Below are 26,118 nucleotides of genomic sequence, written 5' to 3'. Positions count from 1 at the left end.
TCATGTTTTTGTCCCCTTACCCCTCTCCTGAGCGCCCTCACCTAGCGGGATAGGAGTACCACGGCGATCTCATCAGGCGGGACAAGGTGCGTACGGCGACAAATAGACACAGGTACTCCATGTGGGGAACGGCGATTTGTCGGCGTGCTCTACGCTGTGCGCCGTCGGACGGGCGAAACCTTTTGGTCTCGCGAGTGTGGGGAAAGCAGAGAAGCTGGCTCCCGGCGAGGCAGGGAAAGGGGTGGGGGGGGGGGGGGGAGCAAGCTGTTCTGGTCCTCTCGTGAAGCCTTTGCTTCGTCTTCAGTATTCGTTGGGATGGACTTGCAGGTTAAGCACCTGGGTTCTGTATGCGAGACACGGAGCTTGTGGCCATGTTGATGCCTATAGCAAGTTCCCGGCTGCCGTCGCAAAGGCTGGTACTGTCCTCTTGCTTTATTATTTTACTGTTCTACATACCCCGCATTATCACCACAGGGATTCATATTTTAAGAAAAAAAGCGATGCATTCTATTTAATGAGATCCCATCGACCGTCTATCTTGCGGGTAATGTGACTGATGACTGATGACGGAAGCCGGGTAGACGGGGCCACGGGGCACGGAGAACGGGTGCACCCGACCCGGGTATCTACACGGGAGGGAAAAGCACACCGTGCCTTTCGCCGGGCCGAACCATCATCTCAATTTTGTCCGAGTCTCGTTTGGGTTCCCCAAGGCGCCACGAACTTGCTTCTTTCAGCAGCATATAGAGGGCGCGGGGCTGTCAGGGCGGGGTGATACGCAGACGTTGCAAAATCGTAGCACCGTAACGTCAAACCCCTCTCGTTCTTTCTCTCCTTCTACTCTTCATAACTCTTTTGGCGCTGCCACTGTGAACAAGCTCATACAAACGTCATGGAGTTCCACGATGAACTACCACGATACCCTACCTCACTCACGCTACCTCCTCGCCCTCAGCCGCTCATCCGCCCCTTACTTCTTTCTCGCCTTTGTGTTTGTTCCTGCGGGTCCCCTTTTACCTCAGGGGTACCTGTGTGGAGAGCCATACGAAGGGTATCGCTAAAGGGTTACACTGCGTTTCGTCCTCGAGAAACATATTGATTGTAGTGAGTCACCAGGAGCCGATGAGACATGTCTTTGAACTTCCTCCGGTCTTTTCTGAATCTATGGGCGGTGTCTGAGAATGGGACCATGGAATAGATTACTTGAGGGTCCTCTGTCAAGATCTGGTGAGTTGAGGAGGTAGGTATGACCGTCTATACCAAGAACCGCCTGAGCAACCAGCAAAGACAGAACGACCAAATAAACGTACGACCGTCTGTATCCGTATTCACCGTATATCGATTCCGCTTTTCTCAAAGTACAGACCAAGCCCAGCGAAACGGTGGCAGCGCTTGCGTCTTACCTTGACTCACGCGCGCAAAAGAAGCGAAGACGCGAGGCAAGCATGCATCGTCATTGACTTCCTCCCCGTTCTTTCGGAAACTCACACCTGAAATCGAACAGAAGAATCTTGGAGACTGCAGTAGAACGTGCCTTAGTGGGAAGTGGGAATGGCATGGGGGGTGATTTGCCATGCGCATCTCCTCTCCATCTCCGCGCAATCCAGATCCGACAAACTCACACGTGCCGCGCGCGTTCTTCTTGCATTAATTCTGCATGGGTGAAGATCGATCGGGTCCATCTTCCTTTTTTCCCAAATTCTCCGCAAAGATTGAGGGAGTCACGGAGCAGCAGTTCATCTCGTCAAGCCCGCTTGCAGCAAAGGCGGGAAGAGAGAAATTTCTCTTGGGAGCTATGCTCATGAAGAGCTAGGTGCTAAGTAGGTGCAACGGCCCAATGAAAAGGTGCAACGTCAGCAATCCCGTCGACCGGACCTTCTAGATTACATCGCAAGACTCACCTTGGCTTCACCTTAGTTCCGCTTCGAGACGCGATGTCGGGAAAGGGGGGAAATTGGGGGGGGGGGGGGGGAGGATGTTCTTCTGCAAGAAAAGAGACGAACTGCTGCTTCCGTCTTCACTTTCTCCTCCCATCCGAACCTTGCGCATCGCGGCGACGCAAGGCTAACTCATGGCTTGCATGATGTTCCCTCTTTCATTATCTTCTGCTCACCTGCTCCCGCGATGCGATAGCAGTAAAGAAGAAGCCGAGCGGACGATAGCGAAGGATCGGAAGAAACCCCCATCGCCACCAGACCGTTTCTGCACCTAACAGCACAAGTGCAATCTTCTAAAGGTGAGGAAAAGGCCAGTAAGATGCGGGAAATCGCAGTGAGCAGAACCGTTTCGCCTCCATCCGCACCTTGAGACTAATGTATTCACCAGTCCTTGACCTAGATCCTGACCTTGCCTTAGCATCTCTCGCCTCCGAGGAAAGTACGGTGAGACTAACATGGACCTTTTCACTCATCACCTCACGGCATTCTTCTGGCGTTTTCCTCCTTCTCTGTTGCACGTATACATGGGTACTCACAATTTGCGACTTACACGCCCTCCTCGCATGGTTCTCTGTATCACGCACTGCAACAGCAGCGGCGGTAGCGGCGGCGGTGGCTCTCGCTGCCTGCAGCTGGGTTTAGGAAGCATCATGCGAACTCATGCAGGACAAGGAGGTCGGCGTGCATACGGGAATAGAGACATCCGTGGAATGAGAGACAGATAGATGACCTCTACATCAACGAACCCAGTGGAAAGAAGAACCACAATGTCCTGTCATCAGCTCAAACCCGTGACGGGCTCCCACCACTGCTTCCCCCGTGCCCTGCCTGCCTACCCACTGGGCAACTGCAACACATCTTGGCTCCCGTGAGCGCGAGCTCAAGCATGCGGCCTCGAGAGTGTCTGAGACACGCATACGAGCGACGACAGGTTGGGTGGGTGGGTGGTGTTTCCTCCCCTATTCTAGTGTGCCTCTGCGCACGATGGAGGTGATGAGTTCAGTGGAAAAGCCCACGCGAGGAACAGAGGGTTTATGTTTCTAGGCCTGTGATGTGTCTGCCTGTCGTCTTACGTTCCTATTTTGGAGGACGCCTAGATGGACCTGGTGCGACTCGTTGACATTTCACATCATGACCACCACATGGGACATCTCACAATGCCAATGAAATACGGGAGAATCTCAGTTGTCCCTTCTTCGGAGTGCCTGACCTTTTCTCACTTCACCTCACCTTCCCTCTCACCCAAGTCCCCTTCCATGACACAAGTGAGCTCATCGGAAAAAGACAAGCTACTCTTGGCGAAAAGTCTCTAAGAAAACCTGCAGGAAGAAAAGAAATCCTGGCAAAAAGCACCACCACCACCACCACCATCTGCATCCTTCCCACCCGCACCGCCCGAGTGACTACTCTAGCGTTGCGCGTACAAGTGTGGCTTGCCTCTCTCATTCACGGCACATCTTTCCGCAGCGTCTGTACCACCGCGCGAAACAAGGCAGTTCGGCGGCGCTACTCTGTAGTCTAGGTATACTTCTTCAGCCGGAAACAATACCATTCTTCTCCAAAAGCTCTCGGGTCTAAATTCTCAACCTAATGCAATTCACTTGCCCCAAGCTCCAAGCTCTCTCTCTCTATGCTCACCCAAGCTCCCCTTTCCCAGCCACCCAGATTTATCCCCGCCTCCGCCTCCGCCTCCAGACTTACACACACATCTTCAGTCGGCCCTCAACTCACCTTAGGTACGGAAAGGTAGATTCTAACCAAAGCCCGCGAAAAAGTCCGTCTCTTTGAACCTGCATGTCACTAGTATAGAGGCAGCAGAATATCTCAGCCCGTCCATCCCAGTCAACCCCCCCTTCGTTTGCACCCAGCTCTCACGCGCCGCCCCGAGCAGAATAAGCTGCATTATCAACCAATCCCACATCTCCAAAATCCCTCCCCGTCCATCGTCTTGCCCTCCTCATGCGACCAACGCTAACGCCCGCATGTCTCCCTCCATTACCACCCCGATCCTCACATACTACTCTTGCTTTGCCTCAAGCAGAAGGGGGACATCTCGCACTATTCCCGGATTTCAAGAATGGATCATCCCGAAAGTGGAAACGAAACCTTGCTGGTAGGCAGGAAAATACCATGATGCAACTTTGGTCACTCACCCACTTCTCTCGCATCTCAGTGGTCAATATTATTCAACACTAACGATCCCGAGAGTCGTTCCAAGACCAAAAAAAGACCTACCACTGACCAACGGAAACAAGTCACACTTCACACGCACACTTCGGAAACCGGGAACGATCGTGTACCCTCCCTCTCACCCTCCACTCTCCACACCTCGCATCGCCCAAGCCACAACCCCATCGGACCTTACAATGCCCATCTTATCACGTACACTCCCAAAACGAGAACCAATAGATGGCCTCATTCGCCTCTGCGTTCAACATAATTTCCCTGTGTACATCGTTTCGTTTCGTTTCGTTCGTTCGTTCCCGTTGCCCCGCCCTTCCCTTGCTCGTCCTCCTCGCCGTCCATATCTAGGTCGTCACGCTTCTATCCTCGGCCCTCATTCCAAGTTTCCGGACCGGCGTTGGCTTGTTTGCTTTCGTAACTTCGCCCCTCCATTCCCATCCCCTCAACGAACTCTACCCCGAACAACGAGCCACCCAGAACGAGGAGTGACCCAAAAACGTTGATCATCATAGTAGAACCGTTGTTATATGACACGGTAACCCGCCATCGCCCCCCCTCGGCAGGGAACCCACCTATGTACCTAGGAACTTACACCACTATACTAGGTACTCAGCCTCTAGGCTTGGTCCGCATTGGGTGTTGCCTAGCCAGTTTCCTCCTCCCCCAAACGTTGACCGAGAATCCCTTCCCTCCCCATGCGTCAAAAAGGTTTCCTGCGCTCCTCGCGGATCGGATCAACCGATCAGCGACGCACGAGGGACGATGACTCCTTGCTAGTCTTTGACTTCAACCTCACCTGGAGCCGGGGGGTTCACAAGTAGCAAGGAACCTGCAAGTGTCATCTGTTCCCATGGTCGGCTACTGCGCGTCACAACATGGTAAAAGCATAGATAGGCATGTTTTCAAGCAATGGTGAGTAAGGCAATGGAGAATCCTTGGTATCTTTGTTGGAGATTTGCAAGTAGCTACATGAATAGAATGATCTCCCCCACGCCAAAGGAAAGGCGAGGGGGCAAAAACATGAAGAAGATGGGGGCCAACGGCAGGCTGTTTGACTGCTCATTACCCGAATATCCAAATGCTCTCTCTCTCTCCTACTGTCTGTCCTGGTGTTTGTGCGCGTGTGTGCCGGTACTAGTGTCGGTTTATGTCGCAATGAGATGTGCAGAAAATATCAAAAGAAAAAAAGGCTTTCGTAGAAGTAGTGACGTGGTAAAAATTTCGTTTCGTTTGATTGTCATTGATCATGAGATTCGTTTCGACTCATTTCCGTTTCCACGTTTCGTCGCGAGACGCTTTCTCGTTTCTCGTCAACAATCTGCAACTTCGTGCGGTGCTGTCCATCTTTCCAGTCAAGGCCAAAAAAAAAGGAAATAAAAGGAAATAAAACAAAAGGAAAATCAGACAAAAGAACAAAAGCAACATGATTCCCAACCGAACACCACCTCCCTCTCCTTTCCTCCGTCTCCTGTGAGATGACGTCCCTCGTTGTGTGAGACCTGCTCTCCTCCGGTAACCCAAGATTCCATGTGACCACCCCTCCATTTCCAAGCCAACCCCGTTGCCCCCATTGTACAAACGTTGGAAAAGCTTGGCCGTCCCGTGTTCCCATGCTCTTCCCCCCCGTCCCTCCTTGCCTGAAAAGAGCAATAGATACCAAACTAGATATGTGAAATACAGAGATATCAGACTAAATCCAGAATGCTCGCTCGCTTGCTAGATACCGGAGGGAAATGGCGTCCCAAAATGAAAATCACAAAAATAAGGCGGTTGGAAAGTAAGTATGTCCGAAGAGCTTCGATCATTTGGCGGTGAAAAGAGGATTGTTTGGTGCGTGAGCAACAATGTCTGGGGTTTTGTCCGCGGGAGCGGTGGAAGTGTATGATGAGCTTCGGCTGAAAGAAAAAAAGATGTTTGGTAGAATGATATTTTGAGCTAAGAGTTGAGATTCGTTGATGTGATCATGGGATCGTAATTTTTTTGGTCTTCGTTATTCGTTAGCGCCCGCTTTCGCGCTGTTGCTTTCGGACACCATTTTGGCAAAGTTTCTGACGACTTCGCTGGGGATCTGATCCCAAAGTAGTGATCTAGTGTAGACGTCGGCTGCGGATTGCTTGTTGGTCCGCATCGCTGAGAGGGCATCGGCAAGGTTCTTGCGTCCTTGGCTGGTGGTGCGCTCGGGGGCGTTGTTGAGGAAATCCTGCGAGCTGACGCCGTTGTACTGAGCAGCCGAGAGTCCAAAGAGTTGCTCATTTGCTTGTTCATCGGTAGGCTGGGTGAGAGAGTCGCCAAGCTGGCCGAGCATCGAAGGCGCGACACCGCCCATTGAGGTGTCACTCATAGGCATGGCCGAGTTGTCGACCCACGAGCCGCCGGAAGGCTGAGGAGCGAGAGCGTTCAGGGTGTTGGATGCACCGTTTACGCCGGCATCCTTGAATACGTTCTCGAGGAGGGTGGCAGCTTCAGCGCGGACGTCCTCGGAGACCCGGGGAATGGCAGGGGTAGAGCGGCTGGACAGAACAAAGGCACCGACGAGGAAGAGCATGAAGAGAATACCACCCTGGGAGGAAGACTTCTCGGAATCGACGGGGAAGGAAACATCAGCCTTCTTGTTCGGAACCACCTGGAGTTCCTGCTTGACTTCCTGCTCCATGGGGTACTCGCCGAGGAAGTTGACGTTGTCCCAGCTGCCCGGCATGGTCATGCCGTCCATGTCGTCGTAGCCAGATACATAGTTGTTGTTGGCAGGAGCAGTCATGGCGGCGCTCTCGAGACGCTGGACGTGGTCGGTGAGGACGCTGACCTTCTTCCGGAGTTCGCCGGTTTCGATCGTGTGGGAGCGGATCATCTCCTCCTTCTCCATGGTGAGTGACTCGATGTACTCCTGGTTGAACTGCTTCTCTCTCAAAAGCTGCTCCATCTGTTTCCTCATGTCGGCCATCTCTTCCTCCAGATCGGTGAGCACAGCGGTGAATTGCTTCTTCTCATCTTCAAGCCGCTCGGTGTGTTGCTTCTTTCTCTGGCGAGAGTCAAGGCTGTTGCAATGTTAGTAAGTGGAATTGAAAGGAAGTGAGTGTGCACGTACGCTGCCTGGCGATTCCTCAGCAGTCGCTTTTGCTGCTTGAGCTCCTTGATCTCTTGCTCATCGGTGGACTGAGCGATGAGGTGATCGATGTTGCTGAGATTGCGCTCGGCCGGGATATCGAAGCGAGCGTTCTTCTTGCGGATGCCGTCACCCCTTCGCATGTCGTTGTGTGAGCGGATGGTAGGGCTACCAGGGCGCATCTTCTTGGCCATAGATTCCGCCTGGCCGATCCATCCCTTCTGTGGTGAAGTTGGTATGGACTGGTTGCCTGATCCGATGGGTGCGAACATATTGATTTGGCCGGTGGGGTTGGTGAAGGGCGTCTGGCCCGGGACGGGCCTTTGGAACATGGGAGCGCCATTGTCGTATTCAGCCGGCATGCCATCGAATTGCTGGAGGGGAGTGCAAGAGCCAGAAGTATTGCTCAAAGACCATCCGTTGCCTTGAGGGGCGAAAGGGGAAGGCTGAGCATGATCCAGGCGCATGAAGGGGTTGTTGTTGTGTTGCTGCTCGATGAAAGGGTTGTTGGATGGCACGGATTGCATATCGACTGACTGCCAGTCCTCCGTCTTTGGTGAGAAGAGAGAGCCGCCAACGGCGAAGGAATCTCTTCTGCTATCAACCATGGGAGGCGACATTTCCAGGCCCGAGTCGAGTGCGCTGTGATCCAAGATAGTTTCGTCGAGGATGCTGTGGTCCTCCTCTTCGTAGTACTTTTGCGCTTGTGTTGTGTCTACAGTCAAAGGTGTCGGTCTGTAGAAGGACGGCATCTGGTACGTTGAGACCATTTCTGGTTATGTGAAATCAGCAGTCGAGTGTGGACTGCGATGTTGTGCTGTGATGGCAATGGTGCCTATTTTTCTAATCTTGCGAGGGCGTGTTAGTCGAGTGCAGCGCAGCGGTGAGGACGGTTGGTGGCCCAGGGTTTATTTTTGGGTGTGAGTGAGATGTGGAGACGGGTGCTGCGCACTCTGAGAATTGCAGACGAGGGTATGGAGGAGTATGCGCTTGGGCTGCTGTGTATTGAGCGGCAAAGATGCATGTATTGCGCAGCGGAAACTTGCAGTCAGAGGCGAGAAGCGAGCTTTTTGTGCGAGACTCGTTCGGAGGGCCAAGCAAAACGTACGCGGGTTGAGTTGAGGGCAAGAAAGTAAGGGAAAAAGCAGAGGGCGGAGGTGGTCGAGCGGGATGAGTGATAAGAGAGGTTGGTGGGGATGGGATGAGAGGATGTGCGGGTGGAGGGTGGTCGGAAAGTTTTAAAGGGCAGTGCGTGCAGGACGAGGAGGTAGAACAACGGCTCTGAAGGGGAGAAACACACTCACAGGCTTTCGGGGAATCGGTTATTCTTTTTGTTCGAGTGTTACGGCGCTGCGATGCACTCCAGATCTTGTAGCGAGTCGAAAAAGTAGCTGGTCTGGTCAGATACACAGGGCGGGGGAAAAGCCTTGAGTATGTGTGTGTGAGTCGAGTCGATGAAGCGGCGTAAATGGGCTGCGTCGAGAGTGAGACGACGTGGGGAAGAGGGATGATGGGACAATAATAAACAAATGTGTGTTGCAACGATAGGGAAACCGTCTGAAGGATGGGGCGAAAGTATGTATATGTATGTAGGTATGTACGGTTGACGCTGGATGGGCGAGCGAGTGCGGATAGTGTCTGTATGAATGTGTGCGTGTGAGTACGCAGTAATGGTGTGTGTGTGTGTGTGTGTGGTGTGTGATCTCGTTTTCTTGGTGGGCGGGCAAGGTAGAGCTGGAGGAGGAAGAGGGAAGGTTTTGTATTTTCAACAGCAAAGGCGGCACTTCTGCGCGATTCCCGGGATGAGGTACCTGGTTGGAAACGGTGGCCGGGGGTGAGGTACTTTGCTTGGCTTCGAGAAGGATACGGTGGACATGGGACGGGGGGAAAGGAGGAGAGTCGCAGTAAGGCAATGTAAGGTCGCGGGTAGTGTGGAAGGTCAGGCTGGCCCGGGTCGAGATCCCAGTCCAGGGTTGGGAGGGCAGTGGGGAAAGAACAAGAGACTGAGGAAATCGGGATTTCACCTCAGACTGGCTACCTGTGGGAGCTTACGGAGGAAGAGGGTCACCACGGTACGGTACGGTAAGGTACGGACGGCGCGAGAACAGCAAGGACGGGAGGGGAACGAGACGGAGACAGCAGAGTGGAGCTGGAGAGGCAGAGGAAGGAAGGAAGCACTCGTACCTACCTAGAATCTACGGATACCTTGGACTACGGTAGGAAAGAGCAGCCCGTTGCGGGTGGGATGCGATGCGCATTGGTGGGTGTGTGGTCACTTGTTTGTGGAGGGTGGCCGAGGATAGGGACGGGGTGGGTGTGTGGTCAACGGGCCCAGTCAGCAAGAGAGAACCAGGCAAGTTTTCTGGCGAGTGGGAGCGGCCATACTCTTCGTTGATTATAGGACGAGCAAGATAGAAGAGTGAGCCGAGGGGAAGAGGGAGAGAGAGAGCGAGATCATGATGCCAAGGCGAGATAAGTCCTCTTGTCCCTGTTCCCTTTAGGTAAGATACTTTCGGGGCTTCACAGTGAATACCTGCTAGCCCATATTCGTCTTGTAATTCTGTGTGCGGTAATAGTAAACCTTCTCGCATTGGCTTGTTAATACTATTCGGAAGTTCATCCGTAGCCAGTGTCTTTTCATAATGTCTTGTGGCGATGATTTGATCCAAATCTGGCGAAACCGAGAGAGCCCTGAGAACGGCAAACGGATGGGCACCACTTACTATTGCGACGGACAGACGGCGCCGTAGAATGCTTCCTTGGAACAAGACACGGACGAGACGTGGGGCGCGGACAGAGTGAGGGAGCATTGAGCAGGGGTTCCGTTTGGCTTTAGACCGCCTCGAACTCTCCTTCTCACCTCACGGACTCTATCAAACTTGATAGACTTGCTTGCCAGTGTCTACTGCCTTCTCTCGGTGCCCAAGACTCAAGAGAAGGCAACAGGCTAGACGGGCTAAGGTATTGTTCGGTGTACTAAACTAGGGGCAATGTACCTGGAGGCCGAGAGGGACTGGTTTAGAAGAAGACCTGGGGCTTGCGAATTGCAAAGAGTCTGGGGATTGATAGGAACGCGGCGCGCGCGCTCAGGGCGGGCAGAAAAGGGCAAGATACTAGCCAATACAGAGAAGAGAGGGTCACGGAATGGAAGTCGAAAGGTGGACGATTGCTCAGAGCCAAAGCGAAACCCAACCCCACGTCCAGCCGATGTGCTCCGACTGGATTCTCTGTGCGCTCTCTCGGCCCAGTGGCTCACTGACTGGGGCCATTTGGGGGGGGGGGGGGCAAGTTGGGAAGTGTGGCCGGGGATGCGTCTGTCAGTGTAGGACCGCTGGGGGGAACGACGGCGTCCGGCCGGCGAATGAGGTCAGAGGTGAGCAGGATGACAAGAGATTCAGAGTTCTGGGCCTTTTGGGTCGTGACCTCGATGCGCCGGGTCTGGGTGGACGGGGATCTTGCCGGAAGACAGGCGAGCGGCGGGCAGGTCTTGTCAAGGGAGAGGGAGACGACAATGAAAGGCCCGGTGGAGGGGTTTACGGCTCGGCCGCAAGCCGGAACCGCCCAATAGAAGGCAGAAAACAAAAAGAAGTTTTTTTTTTTTTTCCTAAAAAAGAAGCAGACGGATTGGAGGGACCTGAGGGAAGGGAAACTTGATGAGCGAAAATGGAATGGCGGTCACGGCTCGCAGACGGTGGGGGTTGGGCTTGCAGCTTGGGCCATTGTCCGTTCGGCAAATCATTGTTCAGTGGCTAAGGAAGCACCGAGAGAAGCAGAGAAGGTGGCGTAGGACGGCAGTGGACGGAGGGCTGAAGCCTGAACGGAAGGATACGGAATAAATCGACCGTTGGACAAGGGAGAGGGGAGGATACCGTTGTGCCCGAGATGTCGTTGAGGGTAAACGGTCAACGTGGGGAGGTGAGTGGACTCCTTCCACATCTTGCTATCTCCTCAGGCACCACAATTCCTACCCTCATTTAGCGCTCTAACAAATGGCAAAACGGCCAAGGATGACGTACCTTCGTACCTTGATGGGCGAAGCCATGGTGATGACCAAAAACGGAAGGAAAGATACAAAGTCAAGAGGTGAGATGAGTCCTTTCAGTGGTGAGCACACGGTACACCCCAAAGGACCCTTGCGAACAACATGACGGCCCTGGCGGTTCTCGCTCCTTGCCTCCCGCATCCACTGGTTCAGACTGGACGAGAGCGGACTCGCGGAGAGGGCAGCTCCAACAGGTTGGGCATCGACGGCCGCTGTCTCTCGCGCGATAGGCTCACTTACTCTCATGTTATTGATACCCAAAGGGCCCAAGAATAACCCCCCAAACTTACCCCCCGAGACGTGACCTATGAAGCCCGTCGCAGCCCTCCTGCATCCACTAGCAAGCCACTGTTTCTCGTCTCCGGGTTCCTATTGCTCGGCTTTCAGTGGGGTGATCACACGGGTCTGGACACTGGCTACGAGGCAAAGGCGGTACACTGGGAGATTGACTGTGAAGCGTGGATGGAAATGGAAACCCTTCCTCCCGTTCCGTATCAGATCCCATGAGGATGATGCTATCGACTGTCATGTTCAGCTCTCCCCAGTAGTGCAGGCACGCCAGTGTCATTGCAGCCAAATCAGATAACGAGGCAAACCATGACAAGGCGAAGCACAACCTAATCGAAAGGAGCCACACTGAGCCAGGGAATCTGACCTAATCTAATATTGGCGACGATATCAGTACCTACCTTTGGGCTCAGAGATAGAGCATGACGAGTCCCCATTCAGAGTCGTATCGTCCAATATTCTCCAGATCATCTGGTCCGGGTCGCGACTCACCTGTTCAAGCCTCAACCACCAAAAAATGACACGAGAGATCCAGCAGGAAGACAATAGCCCCCTCCCGATCCGATCGATCACTCTGCCATCCTTGGCCGAAATGCCGTAGCCGTAGAATTTTTCTCTCTTGTTCCTAACCAACTTCCTTGTCTTAACTAGAATGCCCCGTTTGTTCTCCCGGGCCCGCGAGACACAATGCGCAATTGGCCAACCCCGTCCGTTGTGAAGTCGGGATGATGCTCGTACCCTCAGACGAAATTCTCAGCCACATCCCTGGAATACGGAAAGCCACCCATCGCCTATATTTCGGGCGCATCGACCGACGGACGAAAGTCAATTCTGACATCGGGAGGCACACAGGCGCAGAAAGGCCATACGGATAGAGGGGCAAGTTTGATACAACCAGGACAAAGGAGCAGGGGATCAAAAAGTCGGTGGCTGGGAAAACAACATCCGGGAAACCTCTCCAACGCCAGCCGGTGATGCCCAAGCAACAACGTCCAACACCGGCCAGCCACTCAGCCTGAAGAGACGCGTGAGCCACCAGCTCCACTGTGCTTCATGGCCGCATACACAGCGGCCCATCACCAACTTGAAGACCCTCATTCTGCTTTGTCGGTGTGCCACGGTGCTTGTTTCGGGCCTCGTGCCCAGAGCAGGTATGAATGGAACGAGGAGGTAGGTAGGCAAGGTGAGGAAGGTACCTCGAGGCCCGCTCTACAATATTGGAGGAACATCCGTCAATAAGGTACGTCTTCATCTCTCGTCACTTGGTGAGGTGTCCCAGAGGAGGAAGTGGTCTGGAGTAGACGAGGCCATTGTGTGTACGCAGTATGTGTTTGCTCCTCAATCCCCCGCCAGTGATTCATCACACGCGTTTCGCGTCCTGAAGCGCGCCAGACGACCGGATCAAGACCAGCGAGGTGCTCAAGGAGTCGCGACGTCACGGAGATGCATCGGCGACGTGAATCATGCGTGACTCCACTGATGGACCCCGGGGGACCACAATCTGGTGAATCTGCAAAGGCGAGATGCTGCACTCCCACATCCTCGCATTGAATCCGTATGGTGTAGCGAATGGAGGTGTGATTGCTCTCTTTCCTCTTCCTACTTTACCGGCCTTACCTAATGTACGGATACCTGGATACTTACCAAGGTCGGCTGAGCTAAGAAATTCCTCCGTAGCTGCGTTTCCCATCCCAACCCGGCAAGTGGATCCCCCGCCGTCGTTGTCGTCGGCGTCGTCTCCTCACCTTCTGGAAAAACTCGGCCACCGCGAAAGCCGGAAGGAAGGAACCTGCCATGCCTGTGCACGCCTGGAAAGAATGGAAGGTGGGAAGAGGTCGGGTGGGCACCTGGCGACAATGGGAAACGCGATGGCGCCGTTTGAAAAGTGGAGCATACACTTAAACGACCCGTTAATGGACCGACGCCGTCCCCGTCATGAACCAATCGTCCAAGTGAGGCGAGCGGATTCCGCTACCAAGACGCGAACGAAACTTGCGACATCCACTGTTCACTCTCGATTGCTGTGAATCCCAAGTCCACTCTACTGCGTACGACTACCTCACCAACCAAAACTTGAACGGCCCTTGGCCAGATCGGTCCCCTATTGTCAGGTCAGCTCGGCTCTCTGTCAGTGGTTACTGGGAGAGAAACCACTCGATGAGAACATCACCCACACGACAGCCGCGGATACCTGACCATGCCTCCGCCGTGCCTGAGGTACTTCGACTCTAGTCAACCCAAGTCCACGCCGAGGTCAGCGACCATGGGAGCTGGAGCCGAGCGCCGACTTCTCATACGCCGTCTCCCCTCGTTACCTCTCACGCGTTCCTGACGACGGAGCCCAACCTATGGCCTAGACCTGGCCAACTTCGGCCGACGACCCCTTCATCGTCTGAACGACTCCAGGTATACGACTTACAGCTTCAGACCGCCAAACCCGCCATTGGATGTGCTGCGTACGGTGTGCGGCACACCTCTCTTCGACGGCATCTCATCCCAATACGCCCGACGCCCGCATCGTGCCTGTCACTTTCGACTCGGATTGTCCACACGGAAAGCTCCCCTGTCTCTTCAACATTGATCGCGTTGCCTCATCGTGCTTCTCATGCGCCTTGCATGAACAAGAGTCTCACTTAGTCGTCATCTTGTTCCCCGGCCACGACCACAGCCCTTCATTTCCCAGAATGCCCACCGCCTCGCCCTTCTCTCCTGCCAAGTTCTTATTCTTGGAAGCCGGCGCGGCTGACATCGGAATCGTACCCAAACGTATGTTTTTGCCCGACCCAGCCTATCGGATCGAGATCACTTGCTCCTCTATCCTAAGACTCAGAAGAGCCTCTTCCATCGTATCCCTCCTCTTGGTGTGCCAAAGGGTGCTTCGGCAGGCAAGGAAGTCGTCTTACGGCAAGGGTGGTCATTTTCAAGTCGTTTGCCCTTTACCCAAGCATTTGGATAAGGCTTCATCTGGCGATTGTGGCTTACAAGTGAAGCCATGTGAGCCAGCCACCATTGACCAGGCTTTCAGCAAACATCCTGGAAAGGGTTGACCGCAGCCGATATACAATGATACCAGGAACTTTTTTTTCTTAACCGAGAAACTTGATTCAATTTTGTACCAGGTCTACGGCTGCCGACGAGAAGGAATATCTCATACAGCCACTCTTGGGACGGTTTCCTGACAGGGCTGACCCCAGCGGGGCATTTACGCTTCAGAGCACCCCTGTTCCCTGGATTTCTGGCTTAGATCCAAGACTGCCTCTCCGAATTAGCATCCCGGTGAGGATCCCCGGTCTCACTTCGCATTGAGAGCAATGGGTTCCCAGTTCAACATAGTGGCCAGTGTCGCGGACTAGCAAATTAATGACCAAGAACCTACGCGTCCTCTTCGATGATCGAAGAGTATGGAATAACTGGTCGTCCTTCTCGCGAAATCTCTTCAATTTGAGTCATAGACACATCCATCTCTGCCACCAGTTTTGTTCTTTGTCGGTGAGCCCCAACCGGCAGCTTAAGCTTCTCATCCCCGGGATCCACTCCGGAGCTACCGTCAGAGTCTCTCCCTTGCCCTTCCAGCTTCAAAGTCGGAGATTGAGCATTAAGCGACGGATCCGACCCCCGTCGCTTGCCATGATGCGATGCCGCGGTCCACAGCTTTCGTTTCACCCTCCCGACGTCATTCCAGAATCCTGGGCCATCGGCTGTCTTTCATCCTCGCTGTTTCTTTCGTTCTGCGCCAGAAGAAAAACCACCAGAGTTGATGCGCAAGGTACTGCCCTATACTAGAAGCTTTGATAGAGCTGTATCCTGGCATTTCAACCTCCGGAGCTTGGATCATTCGGTTCCAGATTCCCTTTCATGCACACGCCCAGGGTTCCCGCCGTGTTGCAAACAAGTGACTTGAGACTGGTGGATTCGAGAGAGCTGCCGGAATCTCTCCCCGTCCACAAATTCGGGACGCCTCCATGGCGGTGAACAGAGGCCGTGCAGGCCACCATCCCACGTACGGCTATCATCCCGCTTTGTATATGGAAATCTTCAGAAGCAAAAACTTCGTCTCCAGAGCAATGACTCTTTGGAAATGAAAACTCTGCGCTCTGGGCGCCAGACGCAGTCAGAAGGTCATCTTATCAGTTGTCACGATGTTCTTGAAGAAAGGGTCCCGCAGGCTGCAGCAGCAATGCCTATCGCACTCCTTCAACCACCTCACTCTGTCACTTCTCAACTAACCTCCACACGCAAGCGGAAAGTTTATGGCGCATCGCAGAAACCCGCAGCGCATGCGTTATCGAGGTGGCCCCCAAACGGATCCAAGCGATCAAGATCCTGTGCTGCGACAGGCCGAATCGTTCACTGGCACCTCGGACCCTCCTTCAGTTTATACGATCGTCAAGACTCTCCGTCTGTCCGTTGCAGAGTCGGTCGCAAGACTCCGTCACCGAATTTTTGCCTATTGTCCATCACTAAGCAAAACCCAGGTTTCCCAAACCTTGCGCACTGGTCTGCTTGCTTGCTTGTGTGCGCGAAACAGGGAACTGGGATCTCGTCTTAGGGTTCAAGTCCAGATGAGCGACAATGAGCCAACCCGGGAGTAAAGTTGGAACAAACTCTCAGCTCGGTTGAATTTACCCAGCCACTTCCATCATCTTCCTCGTCCCCTCCAGCCCCGAAGCTCCTGTTGGTTCTGCGGAAGTTCGAGATGTTGACTCATCGCTCCCTGCCCGAAGGGTTGGGCATGGTTGCTTCTTTCGTCCCACTTTTATCGTCCAGTCGTGCCTGGCAGACGCCTTCATCCCAGGTTGGCGGTGAAGCGTCCCCTTCTCGCTCCTTTTCGCTTCCTGCATATCCGGATTCGGACCCCTTGCTTGTACCGCCGCCGGGGGTGGGAGGTGATTGACATTTGGGACATTGAAAGACTAAAAACAGAATTGGTTCATTTCACAGTACTTTGGGGGGAGTTTCGCTGGCTCTTGAGGGGGAGCCACTCATCTGTACGTTTGACGGATATTCTGAAACGGAGCTACAGGATGCCTGTTGCATACACGCAAGCTTGCGCCGCACGCCGCACGCCGCGGGTAACTAGGTTTCCGGGCTGTCGTTCTCTTTGATTCACTGTGTAATATCTCTTAAGCTGCAGAGACACGGGATAATCTCCACTAGGTCAGTCATACGACTGAGACTCTTGGACAGTCACGGGCAACGATTTGTTCCCTCTTTGCGTCTCTCTGCCTGTCTCTCGGGCCACCGGGTGAGGCGGTCGATGGAGTCTTCTAAAATTAAAGGGATACGGAAGTTCGGTGCTTGGCGGCGGCGGTGACAGCCGTGAATACGTAGATGCGGATACTATTGCTGAGCTGTATTGCGATGACTCTTCTTTCGAACTTGGAAGAAGGGAATCGAGAAGGTTTGAGAATGTGTACGGAAGTATTCAGTATCACTCTCGCGTCTAGTAGACTGCTGTTGGCCGACTCGCAGTATCAGTACCGCGCGGGATGTGAATACCAAGAAATGGATGATTCCAAATGGCGCCCATTGACGGGCAAGGGTTAATAATATCAACGGAAGGGGGACGCTAGTAAGCCCAGTAGATCCCGGACTTTGCCTGAACAATGACGAAATTCCCGTCGGGGTCATGGAAGTTGGAAACACCTCCTTGACGTGAACTAGAAGGAGCGGGAGAAGGTTCGAAGCACAGCAGGTGCCAGTATCGGGTCGGCGCGCGCGAGAGGAAGAGAAGCTCTGTGCGTTGTGGTTTGGCTGGACCTCCGGTTGATTGAAGTGCCGTGTTGGGTATTTTTAATTAGTTTGGGGGTTTCTGGGGGAAGGGGGTTAAAGCACATGGCGAGGTTTTGTGTCGTTGTGTCAGGATTTTCTATTCTATCATGGGGGAGCTTGTTGGAGGTTGAGATGGGTGTGTATAACTTCTTGATTCCATGATCTGTGTGGGAGGACTATGTGGTCTTTGTCTCTGCTTAAGCTAGAGACACTGAGCTTGGTTGTAAAACCTGTCAGCTATTGAAGTCCCCGTTTCCCCCTCAGTTGTAAAATTGCATGGTTGTTCATAGAATATAAGGGATCTGGATATGAGTCATCGCTTTCGATTTGGCTGCTGTTGGCATGTTGCGGTACTATCCTCTTTGCCGACGTGAGAACAGACTATGTCAAAGCTATCTAGGTTTCCTTCGTTCCCGAGAGTTTTGTATACTCGGATGTCATCTAATAGAATTCTGTCTGCGTAAGCTCGTCGTCTGTGTGCGGATAGAGATCAGACGTCCGGAGCGCTCTCTCTATATATATGTCGTCCGAACTTCAGACTTTTCAATCCCATAAACTCTGTAAATATGACATTGAGTAACTCGTTGATACGGACCGTCAATCTGGCGGGACGCGGATCCGGAACCGAGAGAGAAAGTGTAGTTAGCTTTCCGGTATGTTCTCAGTAACCTGTACTATGTGCTGGGTTGGGGCTTTGGTTCGAGTTCACGGAGGTATGGCGGGATAGCCTTGGAGAAATAGATACCAGCATCGGCTATTTTGTGCGTAGTACTACATAATTGAAAAAAGAACGATATGAATCTCATAGATCAAATGCTTCCTGGAATCTACATCGTGATAGCGTGCACATCGTGTCGAAGCCAGGATATCTATCCCTCTCAGAACAAAGCTTGAATACCTTCCAAATTCCCTCTTCACTTCTACTGTAACTTTTTCCGAAGCTCAGAAAGGAAGTCATGCCGAAGCCCAAAGTCTTCAAATGAGGTGTACAGATGGAAGACTGGGTGAGAAAGCCACCTCAGGTCCATCGTGGACTTGTACCATCGGTTTGAACTTTGAGGATGGCTTTGCCATCTAAAATGCTTGGCAACACATTCTTAGCAGGAGGTTTGGCCGATGGGGGCAAGAGTAATTCCCACCAAACGCTTCTCAGTCCCGAGATATCCTGTTGTTGGAGGAGAAGAGGCTTGCTTAGTAGTAAGATGACTCGTTTGGGTTACCGTCGTGAAAACGGTATCATCGTCTGATGCTGATATGTAGGTTCCGTCACATTCTGTTCATTCACACTGGTCTTTCTTCCCCGCAGTTGACAAACAGACGTCTGATTGTCTCACGAGTCAAGCTCCACGAAAAGGACTCGACTACCATGTAGAAAGTAGGTTTATCTGTAAGCTTCAGTCTTTCTGAAGAGACATCGGATTGAAGTAGATGGACATGTAAGCTTGTGGATTCTCTCAGCTTTGACTTTCGAGCACGATAGAAAGAAAATGTCAGATATCCTACGCTAAGCTTCTTCGATATCGTCATCGAGTTTCTTCGGCTTTCTATTTTCGAAGAGCCTCATATGATAGAGTCGTGAGTAGGCACACATGGATCATTCAGTCTCCCAAATGGGCCAGACTGCTTACGCCTCTAATTAGTAGTCTACCGCTCGATTGACCTCAAATTTGAATCTCAGTAAATTTTGCCCTAGGCCTTCTACTTGAGAGGACATCACAGGGACGAGGAATAAAAAAATTGAAACTCATGAAGGATCCCGGAGGTAGTACCTACGCAAGCCGCCTCTTGGAGTCCTAACATGGGGGAGCGGGCCTGAAGGTGATCTAGACATACCAATATCCCGACTGCTCTGGATGGGATTTTATACAGATTGAGAAATTCTTTAGGTCTAGTGACTAGACGCTTCGCGAAGAGCAGGCATGCTCTGGTTGATACATTCTTCATGTATAATCCTTTAAATCCATGTGGATGTCGACGGACGAGCCAGAAGCCTCTTCGTCGGGCGTGAAGTAGATTTCAATGATACTCAGGACGACTCTCATTAAGGCTGTTTACGTACTTATATGTGAGAGGTCCACACACTCATGGAGACAGACTCACTACTCCATGTAGGCTCAAGGAGTCAACAGTGTGATGTTAATGAGCCATTTGCAGTCATGCTTTCGAATACGCCTAGTTGATTCACGGAAGGTCCGATCTGAGATCAAGTAGCTAGCCATCCAATCATCACTCGGTCAGTCAGGCTCAATGGAGCAAAGCAGGCAAGCATCCTTCTGTCAAGTCAAGTGTGAATTGTGTATGGAATCGTCGTCTACGAATAATTCCTCTTCCCTCCTCATCGCCGTTCCCCTGTGAGACGATTTGGCCGCCTCTCTTACGGGGTGTCTCAAGACCTTGCTTGGCCTCATAGCAAATCCGAAAACTCCAACATACAGCCCGTTTCTTTCTCTTTCCTCCCCGGGACTGCTGCAAATGCAATGCGTGCGTACGTGTGAAACCTGCGTTTCCTTATTGTTGTCGTGTTTGGCTCTGGAGGCCCCATTTGCTTCTTTTCCAGCCTTGACGAGCAAAGATTCCGGTGGTAAGAGCGTCGGCTACCCCCTAACCAGATGAGTCCAAAAAGTTCCAAAAGACTCAAGCTTTCCAGAACTCAGGAATAGCCGAAAGACACAATGAAGCCGGCCATCATCTGTGGAGGTTCGGTGCCTCTAGCTGCCGTGCCTGGCTCGTCTCCGAAAGAAGTCTATCAAACGCCGGCAAGTTGCATCAGGCGCTCGCCAGCGCGGAGATTGGCATACTCGTAAGCCTTGGACTCGGGTGGAAAGGTGCCGTTGGCAGCCCAAAGGTCGATTAGCGGCTGCATGGGCTCGAGCTCATGAGGCTTGAGCATGTCGAGAGCAGTGGCGGTCAGGATGAAGTGGCTGAAGCAACTGTTGAGGGACTTCTCAAGGTTGAGGTGGTAGAAAGGCTCGGTGAAATGAGCCCAGTAGAGGTGAGAGTAGACGCGGAACATCTGGCGGAAGATGGTTTGGCAGACGTCAATGAAATTCTGCGGGAAACCTGATCGCTTGCCGATCCAGTCGGGCTCACCAGGGTTTGTGAGCTGTGAGAGGGGCGTGGTGGTGATGTTTGCGTTGTGCGCATACGAGACGCCCGAGGGGTCGGTCGGGAAGATGTTGGTGTCGTCAATCTTGCCTGAGATCCATCTCTGCATAAGAGTCATGTATTCGGCGGCAGGAAGCTCGACAGGTTCCCGACGGCTGTTAAGCCAAGTGAATGAGTGGTTCCTGAGAATTATTAGCTTGTGACAGGAAGAAGTGTCGGCGAACCTTACGCTCCGGCGGACATCCTGGGACACGTAGTGCCGTTGCAGATCGTCGAGCCATCTTCCTCCTTCTCGTGGAGAACACGAACGAAGTTCCAGAGGTTGCGGTAGTGCTCAACCACTGCGAAGAATCAGTAACCAGAGGTGTAGGAGTAAAAGTGGCTACGTACCTTGATGCGCGATCCACTCGCCCTGTTCGACCGTCTTGGGTCTCGCACTCAGAGTCATAAAGTTGCCCTTGACGATATGCTTGCCATAGTTGGAGTTCAGCCAGATGGGCATAGGCCGTGGCAGATGGTAGGAGCCGAGAAGGCCGTCGCCGTCGGACAAGCCACCCTGGTCGTCCATGCCAATGGAGTGGGCGAGCGAAGGAGAGTTGGGCAGAGGCGGGACTTTCGGAGCCAAGTTGGTGGATGACTGGCTTCCCTGAGAAACGGTCGGTGACGTAGGCTGACCAGCGGTTGAGGACGTTGGAGACTTGTTCGAGCCCGGCGGTTTGGCGGCTTGGCCCCGGAAGCGGGCGTTGCTATTCATCGGAGTCTGATTAGTCGATGGTATCTCACGACTGATAGAAGCACTGCAAAGCATAGAAAAATGTCCAGCAGGATAATGAACCCAACCACCAGACCAGGTACCCGAGGGAACCAGGCCATAAGGGTTTGCACCAGCCATGTTGTTTCTTGCTGAGTGAGACACAGCATCAGGGACTTCTGAGGGCTTCTTTTGGTAATGGAAGGGATGTCTGTCTGAGACCTGTGCCAACTAGGCCACAAGGCAGAGCTGGTGTTCTGAGAAGATGTTTTGGGAGTGTGGTTGTTTGACGAGTGTTTGTGTTTGATGAGATTTCTTGGAAGGAAAAGAGTTCAGGCTTGTTTTTGATTTTTGAAGTGTCGTGGCTCCTGGCAAGTAGGCTCATATTGCCCCGCTTGAGTGACAACAATGATATCCTGCCCTTGAGGGCCCGTTGCCGATGGAAATGGCCATGTCAGATAGATCATGTGCGTGAGACCCAGTCTAAGAAAGACGACGATCCGGGGATAGTGGAGCAGTGAAGGACTCAGATATATCTTGCAGTGACTTCTTTGTCGTAGAGGCGATGAAGTAACGCGAGGCTTCCGTCCTGGTCCAAGAAGCAATCGATTTTCTTCCTTTTCGAGATCCCTTTAGGACCCCCTCAAACAAAACATGCGTACGTTGAACGGCTTCCAGCTCAGCTCAGCTCACTTGACTGTTGGGCAAATGACTTCGGTACGATATGTCGACAGAAAATCATGACATTCCAGTTGTCGACGAGATCTCATGGCTATAGCCTCCTTTGTCTCCATTGCGTGCCTCAATGTTGGCGGTTTCGAGTGTGGTTGGGTCCTTGCTGCCACCTGTCTCTCTCTTCCTTTCGAAGTTGAAGGTGCATTCTGCAGCCGAGCTGAAAAATTGGCAAAGGATGATACTGAGGCCGAAGGTAACCTGAGCATTCAGTCCCCGCTGATGCCTCACATGTTTCTGCTGTGATGGATGATCCCAAGCCTGGCATTTGGCCATGGCAGCAATGTCACACACAGCCGAGGTAGGTTATCCGATAGCCCCTCCTCATCAAAAGAACAAGTAGCCATCAGAAGTTCCCCAACTGTGCTGCTTGAATCCCCAGGGCTGGTTCGCCTCTTGATCTCGGATGTTTTGGCAATGCCTTCATGTGTGATAATGCACCCCATGTCTCGGCGGGTGATGGCCGGGCCGTGTTGCATGTACCAAAGTATGGGCTGCCGCGGCACTAGCCGAGGAACCAAACTTCACAGCTGTCTGCTGTGCAGCCACCGTAGATCGCCCGCTGGGTTCTCGGTCTTTCCATCATGCAGAGAACAGTGGGGGTAAGGGAGAGCAGAAGAAGCAATTCGCAAAATGGAAAAGGAACAGAATGGACAATGAAAGGCAACTCACATTCCTGAAAAGAGGTTCGACATGGTAGGAGGAGGTACCGCGGTGAGGGGGAATCGGAGGGGGTTATAAAGTTGGGTCGACCGGCGCACCTCCTGGGAAGACTTAAGAGGCTGGGACTATCGAGTTTCAGCTCTGCTGATTCGAGTTCAGTCCGTTTGATAATCGAAAATGATCGGATATCGAGCAAGGAGAGAGGGTTAAGCTGAAAAGGGGCGATTGAAGGTGAGCTTCTTCAGACTACGTTCGCTCCTGCATCCACGAGGAGTAGCGGCATAAGAAGCGCTAGACTTGAAGTGTCACATTAAGCGAGTGCACAGGCCCGATCCCCACAGCAATTGGGTCCGAATGGTCTTGCTCCATCGCCATTGGGCTCACGCTAGAGGCGTTGGGAGGGACGTTTCTCAGCCTCGTGTGGCGCACAAGAGGTTGGGGAGGTGAGCGCTGAGCAAGCAGTCGCACAACTTGTACTCTGTAATTTCCTCAGTAATAGGAGAAACAAGACGAGTTGGAGATATTACAAATTACCTCCAATGAGTCCCCTGAACAAGATCCACTGTAGCTGGAGCATGTGCCGAAGTCCCCGCTCGGCAGTTTTACACATACAAAGTGGCTTCAAGCACGTGTGGCGGTGCTTCAGCCTCACTCGGGCTTGAACTGACCTCCAGGTGGGTCAGAAATTGGACAGGGATATTTCAAGCCTCACGCTGCATCTTCCGCGCGCAAGAGGAAAGAAGCTAGGTCATCTACCTCTGTGTCAACCACACACGCTCAATTGACCGCCAATTCTCCAATACCGAACACACTACATCGCCTATCGCACGAATCAACGCCATCATGTCGGATTCCGAAGAATTGAACGAGCTTCCCGAGGATGAGGAGGAGGAGGACCTCTTCGGCGACGAGCCAGCAGACGATCTTCAGGAAGACAGAAGTCGCGCCGGTAGCGTACGCGAAGACGCATCCGACCGTGATGAGGGTGATGGCTACGGTAGAGATGACGAGGCCCCTTTGCCGACCGATTATGAGACGAAGGTCATCGAGGCCGTTGAAATGCAACGTCATCGCACTCCCAAGTCGAAAGACCAGAGAGTAAGTCATGGGAATTTCGATGCACCTGACGTGCCCTGACAATCACCAGTTACGGTCTCTACGCGTCCCCAAGTTCATGAAGATCATTCCCACGATCTACGATCCCGAGACTTTCGAGCCTACCGAGCACGATATTGAAAACGCGAAAGCCGACGTACCGAAGGCCGACATCCGCGTTCGACGACAAGGAAACAAGCTGCAGAGCAACACCATGATTCACAGATGGAGCGACGGTTCTGTGACTATGACGGTCGGAGACGAGCATTTTGAAGTCTCTACCAAGGCACTAGCCCCCGGACCTAACGAGCCATACTCTGAGCTTCAGGATGGACACTACTATGCTGCTGCGGCGGAGTTGACCAGCAACTTCCTCATGTTTGTTGGGCATGTCACCGATCAATACATTGTACGGCCCGGAAAGGAAGTGGCGGACGATGCGCTCGCTGCACTCGCCGAGCGCATGGCGTCGATATCGCAAAAGCCTCAGGAGAAGGACATGATCATCAACACCATCCAGGATCCCGAGCTGCGCAAGAGGCAAGCGGAGCAGGCAGAGAAAGAGCGCATGAAGATGCAAAGACGTCGCGAGACTCAGACCGCACGTATGGATGCTACCCGCGGCGGATTCGGTCGCAGTGGAGGCCTCTCCATTGGCGATCTTGAGGGTGGACGACGTGGCGTTGGTTCGCGCAAGAGAGGCATGCCTGGCGCGCCGAAGCAAAAAAGAAGACGTCCCGAGTATGACTCTGACGATGATCTGCCTTCTGGCGCCCGCAGAGGAGACGAATACGACATGGAGGACGACTTCATCGTGGCTAGTGATGACGAGGTCAGCGAGGTTGAACATGACGATGACGATGAGGAGCTCCTTGACGAGGCACCACGATCCAAGAAGCGTCGGGTTTCGGATGACGAAGACGCCGATGGAGATGATGATGACAACATGGAGCCAAGTGGCAGAGGAAGGCGCCGTCACGTTGTCGACGATGACGATTCGGAGTGAGGCGTTGAGAACGAGAAAATATGCTTGACTGCAGATTCGGGCTCGGTGGAGAGGATCAAAGTTTGTACTATACCACGGCATTTTCCTCTATGCAAGCTGCGCGCCGAGAGCGGCGACTACTATTACTACATCCAAATTTATACTTGCCATGCGGAAGATGATCGTTTTCAATGTGTCTCGATATCCCGAATGAACCTAATCAGTACATGAGAGTCGCTTCGTGACAATTGTCCTCCGAGTTTTGGCCGTACTGAGACTGGCGCGAACAAGCGGCACGACACGTGCAGCGTTTGAGCTAAATCTTTTGTCATGGCTCTCAGACCGGACCGTTGGTAGCCAATTTGACTTTGTTGGGAGCTGCGCAAGTGGCACATCCGTCACTTACTGTGGCTCAATGATTTAGCGGACTCTACAGCCTGCAACCTGCTCTGATATGATTTTTTTGCTTTTTTCGAAAATGTGAACATCTCTCGGTGCTCACCCGAAATACAAGTACCTCGGGCGAATGACGTGAAGGGCCGTGGAGCATGCCCAGCTCCCTTGCACTGCCAAATTGCAAGCCATTATCACATGTCGAAGCTCTCCGCCAGGGATGAGGCATTGGGGTACTGGGGCGGGCGGCACGCATACCTAGCCAAGGAGCTGACAGAGCTTTGCCCACTGTTTAACTCCATCGTTTTACATTACTAGAGGATTGCCGTAGTATATATAGACGCTACCCTACCCTCGAATTCCGCACTATTTAACCTTAACCCTTTTTATAAGTTACCTATCCTTTCCTTTATTCTACCCTCTCCCTTATTAAAGGATTATTAAAATCGTAGTTTCGATAGTTTTATAAAAAATTAAGCTATAAGTACTTAACTAGCAAGGCTATAATATAAGTATAAGTATATTATAAAACTAAAGCTTATAAAGTCCTTTATATAAGCTTTACTTCTTAAAAAGTTCTTTTATAATACGATCTATATACCGGTTACTAAGTTATCGGTATTTTATTATTAATCGTATCCCGAATTTATTATAATTACTCCCCCCTTACGTAACTTTAATTCCTAAAGTTATTATATAATATCTTTTTTTAATACTAATAATAAAACTATTAACGTCGTTATTTATAATAAATTCCTTAAGGTATTAATAATATCTTTTCTTACTTAGGAATAAAGTATTACTCCTATTTTATTATCTAACGGATACTTTATTATTATTATTTAGTAATAGCGCGCTAACTAGTTACTAAGTTAGTAATACGTATTTATAATAAAGTATTCTAATCGTCGTAATATATAAGGGCCTACCTAACCTCGTAATTATTATTATTACTAAGCTATTAAGTAAAGTAAAAGATTTTTTCTTATTACTAGTTACGTATTTACTTTTTTTTTCCCCCTTTTTATTTAGTAACCGTTTTACGAATTCTTTCCTATATAACTATAC

General features: G+C 52.1%; 4 protein-coding genes across 4 annotated transcripts, besides 1 other annotated feature; 1 reads left to right on the top strand and 3 right to left on the bottom strand.

The window, feature by feature from the left end:
• Nucleotides 1-2,230: 2,230 nt before the first annotated feature.
• Nucleotides 2,231-2,296: a sequence feature (Short protein (CCOS01_13787, KAK1514506.1) was converted to a misc_feature.).
• Nucleotides 2,297-6,111: 3,815 nt separating this feature from the next.
• CCOS01_13786 (bZIP transcription factor) lies at nt 6,112-7,994 on the bottom strand (the record flags this gene model as incomplete). Its single annotated transcript, XM_060461931.1, has 2 exons — nt 6,112-7,156; nt 7,207-7,994. 2 exons carry the CDS (start codon nt 7,992-7,994, stop codon nt 6,112-6,114), a joined length of 1,833 nt encoding a protein of 610 aa, XP_060307651.1.
• Nucleotides 7,995-10,966: 2,972 nt separating this feature from the next.
• CCOS01_13785 (uncharacterized protein) lies at nt 10,967-11,512 on the bottom strand (the record flags this gene model as incomplete). Its single annotated transcript, XM_060461930.1, has 2 exons — nt 10,967-11,164; nt 11,249-11,512. The coding sequence occupies 2 exons, from the start codon at nt 11,510-11,512 to the stop codon at nt 10,967-10,969; spliced, it is 462 nt and encodes a 153-aa protein (XP_060307650.1).
• An 8,560-nt stretch (nt 11,513-20,072) lies between these two features.
• Nucleotides 20,073-21,323, bottom strand: CCOS01_13784 (Mob1/phocein family protein; the record flags this gene model as incomplete). The annotated part of the gene is made up of 3 exons (XM_060461929.1): nt 20,073-20,613; nt 20,661-20,772; nt 20,822-21,323. The coding sequence occupies 3 exons, from the start codon at nt 21,321-21,323 to the stop codon at nt 20,073-20,075; spliced, it is 1,155 nt and encodes a 384-aa protein (XP_060307649.1).
• Nucleotides 21,324-23,420: 2,097 nt separating this feature from the next.
• CCOS01_13783 (uncharacterized protein) lies at nt 23,421-24,678 on the top strand (the record flags this gene model as incomplete). Its single annotated transcript, XM_060461928.1, has 2 exons — nt 23,421-23,675; nt 23,725-24,678. 2 exons carry the CDS (start codon nt 23,421-23,423, stop codon nt 24,676-24,678), a joined length of 1,209 nt encoding a protein of 402 aa, XP_060307648.1.
• Nucleotides 24,679-26,118: the final 1,440 nt, after the last annotated feature.

This window comes from Colletotrichum costaricense (assembly GCF_030867565.1).
Source record: "Colletotrichum costaricense strain IMI 309622 chromosome Unknown Scaffold_18.1, whole genome shotgun sequence".
Taxonomy (NCBI): Eukaryota; Fungi; Ascomycota; class Sordariomycetes; order Glomerellales; family Glomerellaceae; genus Colletotrichum; species Colletotrichum costaricense.
The sequence above is the reverse complement of the archived record's forward strand: the minus strand, read 5'-3'. Positions and strand labels throughout refer to the sequence as shown.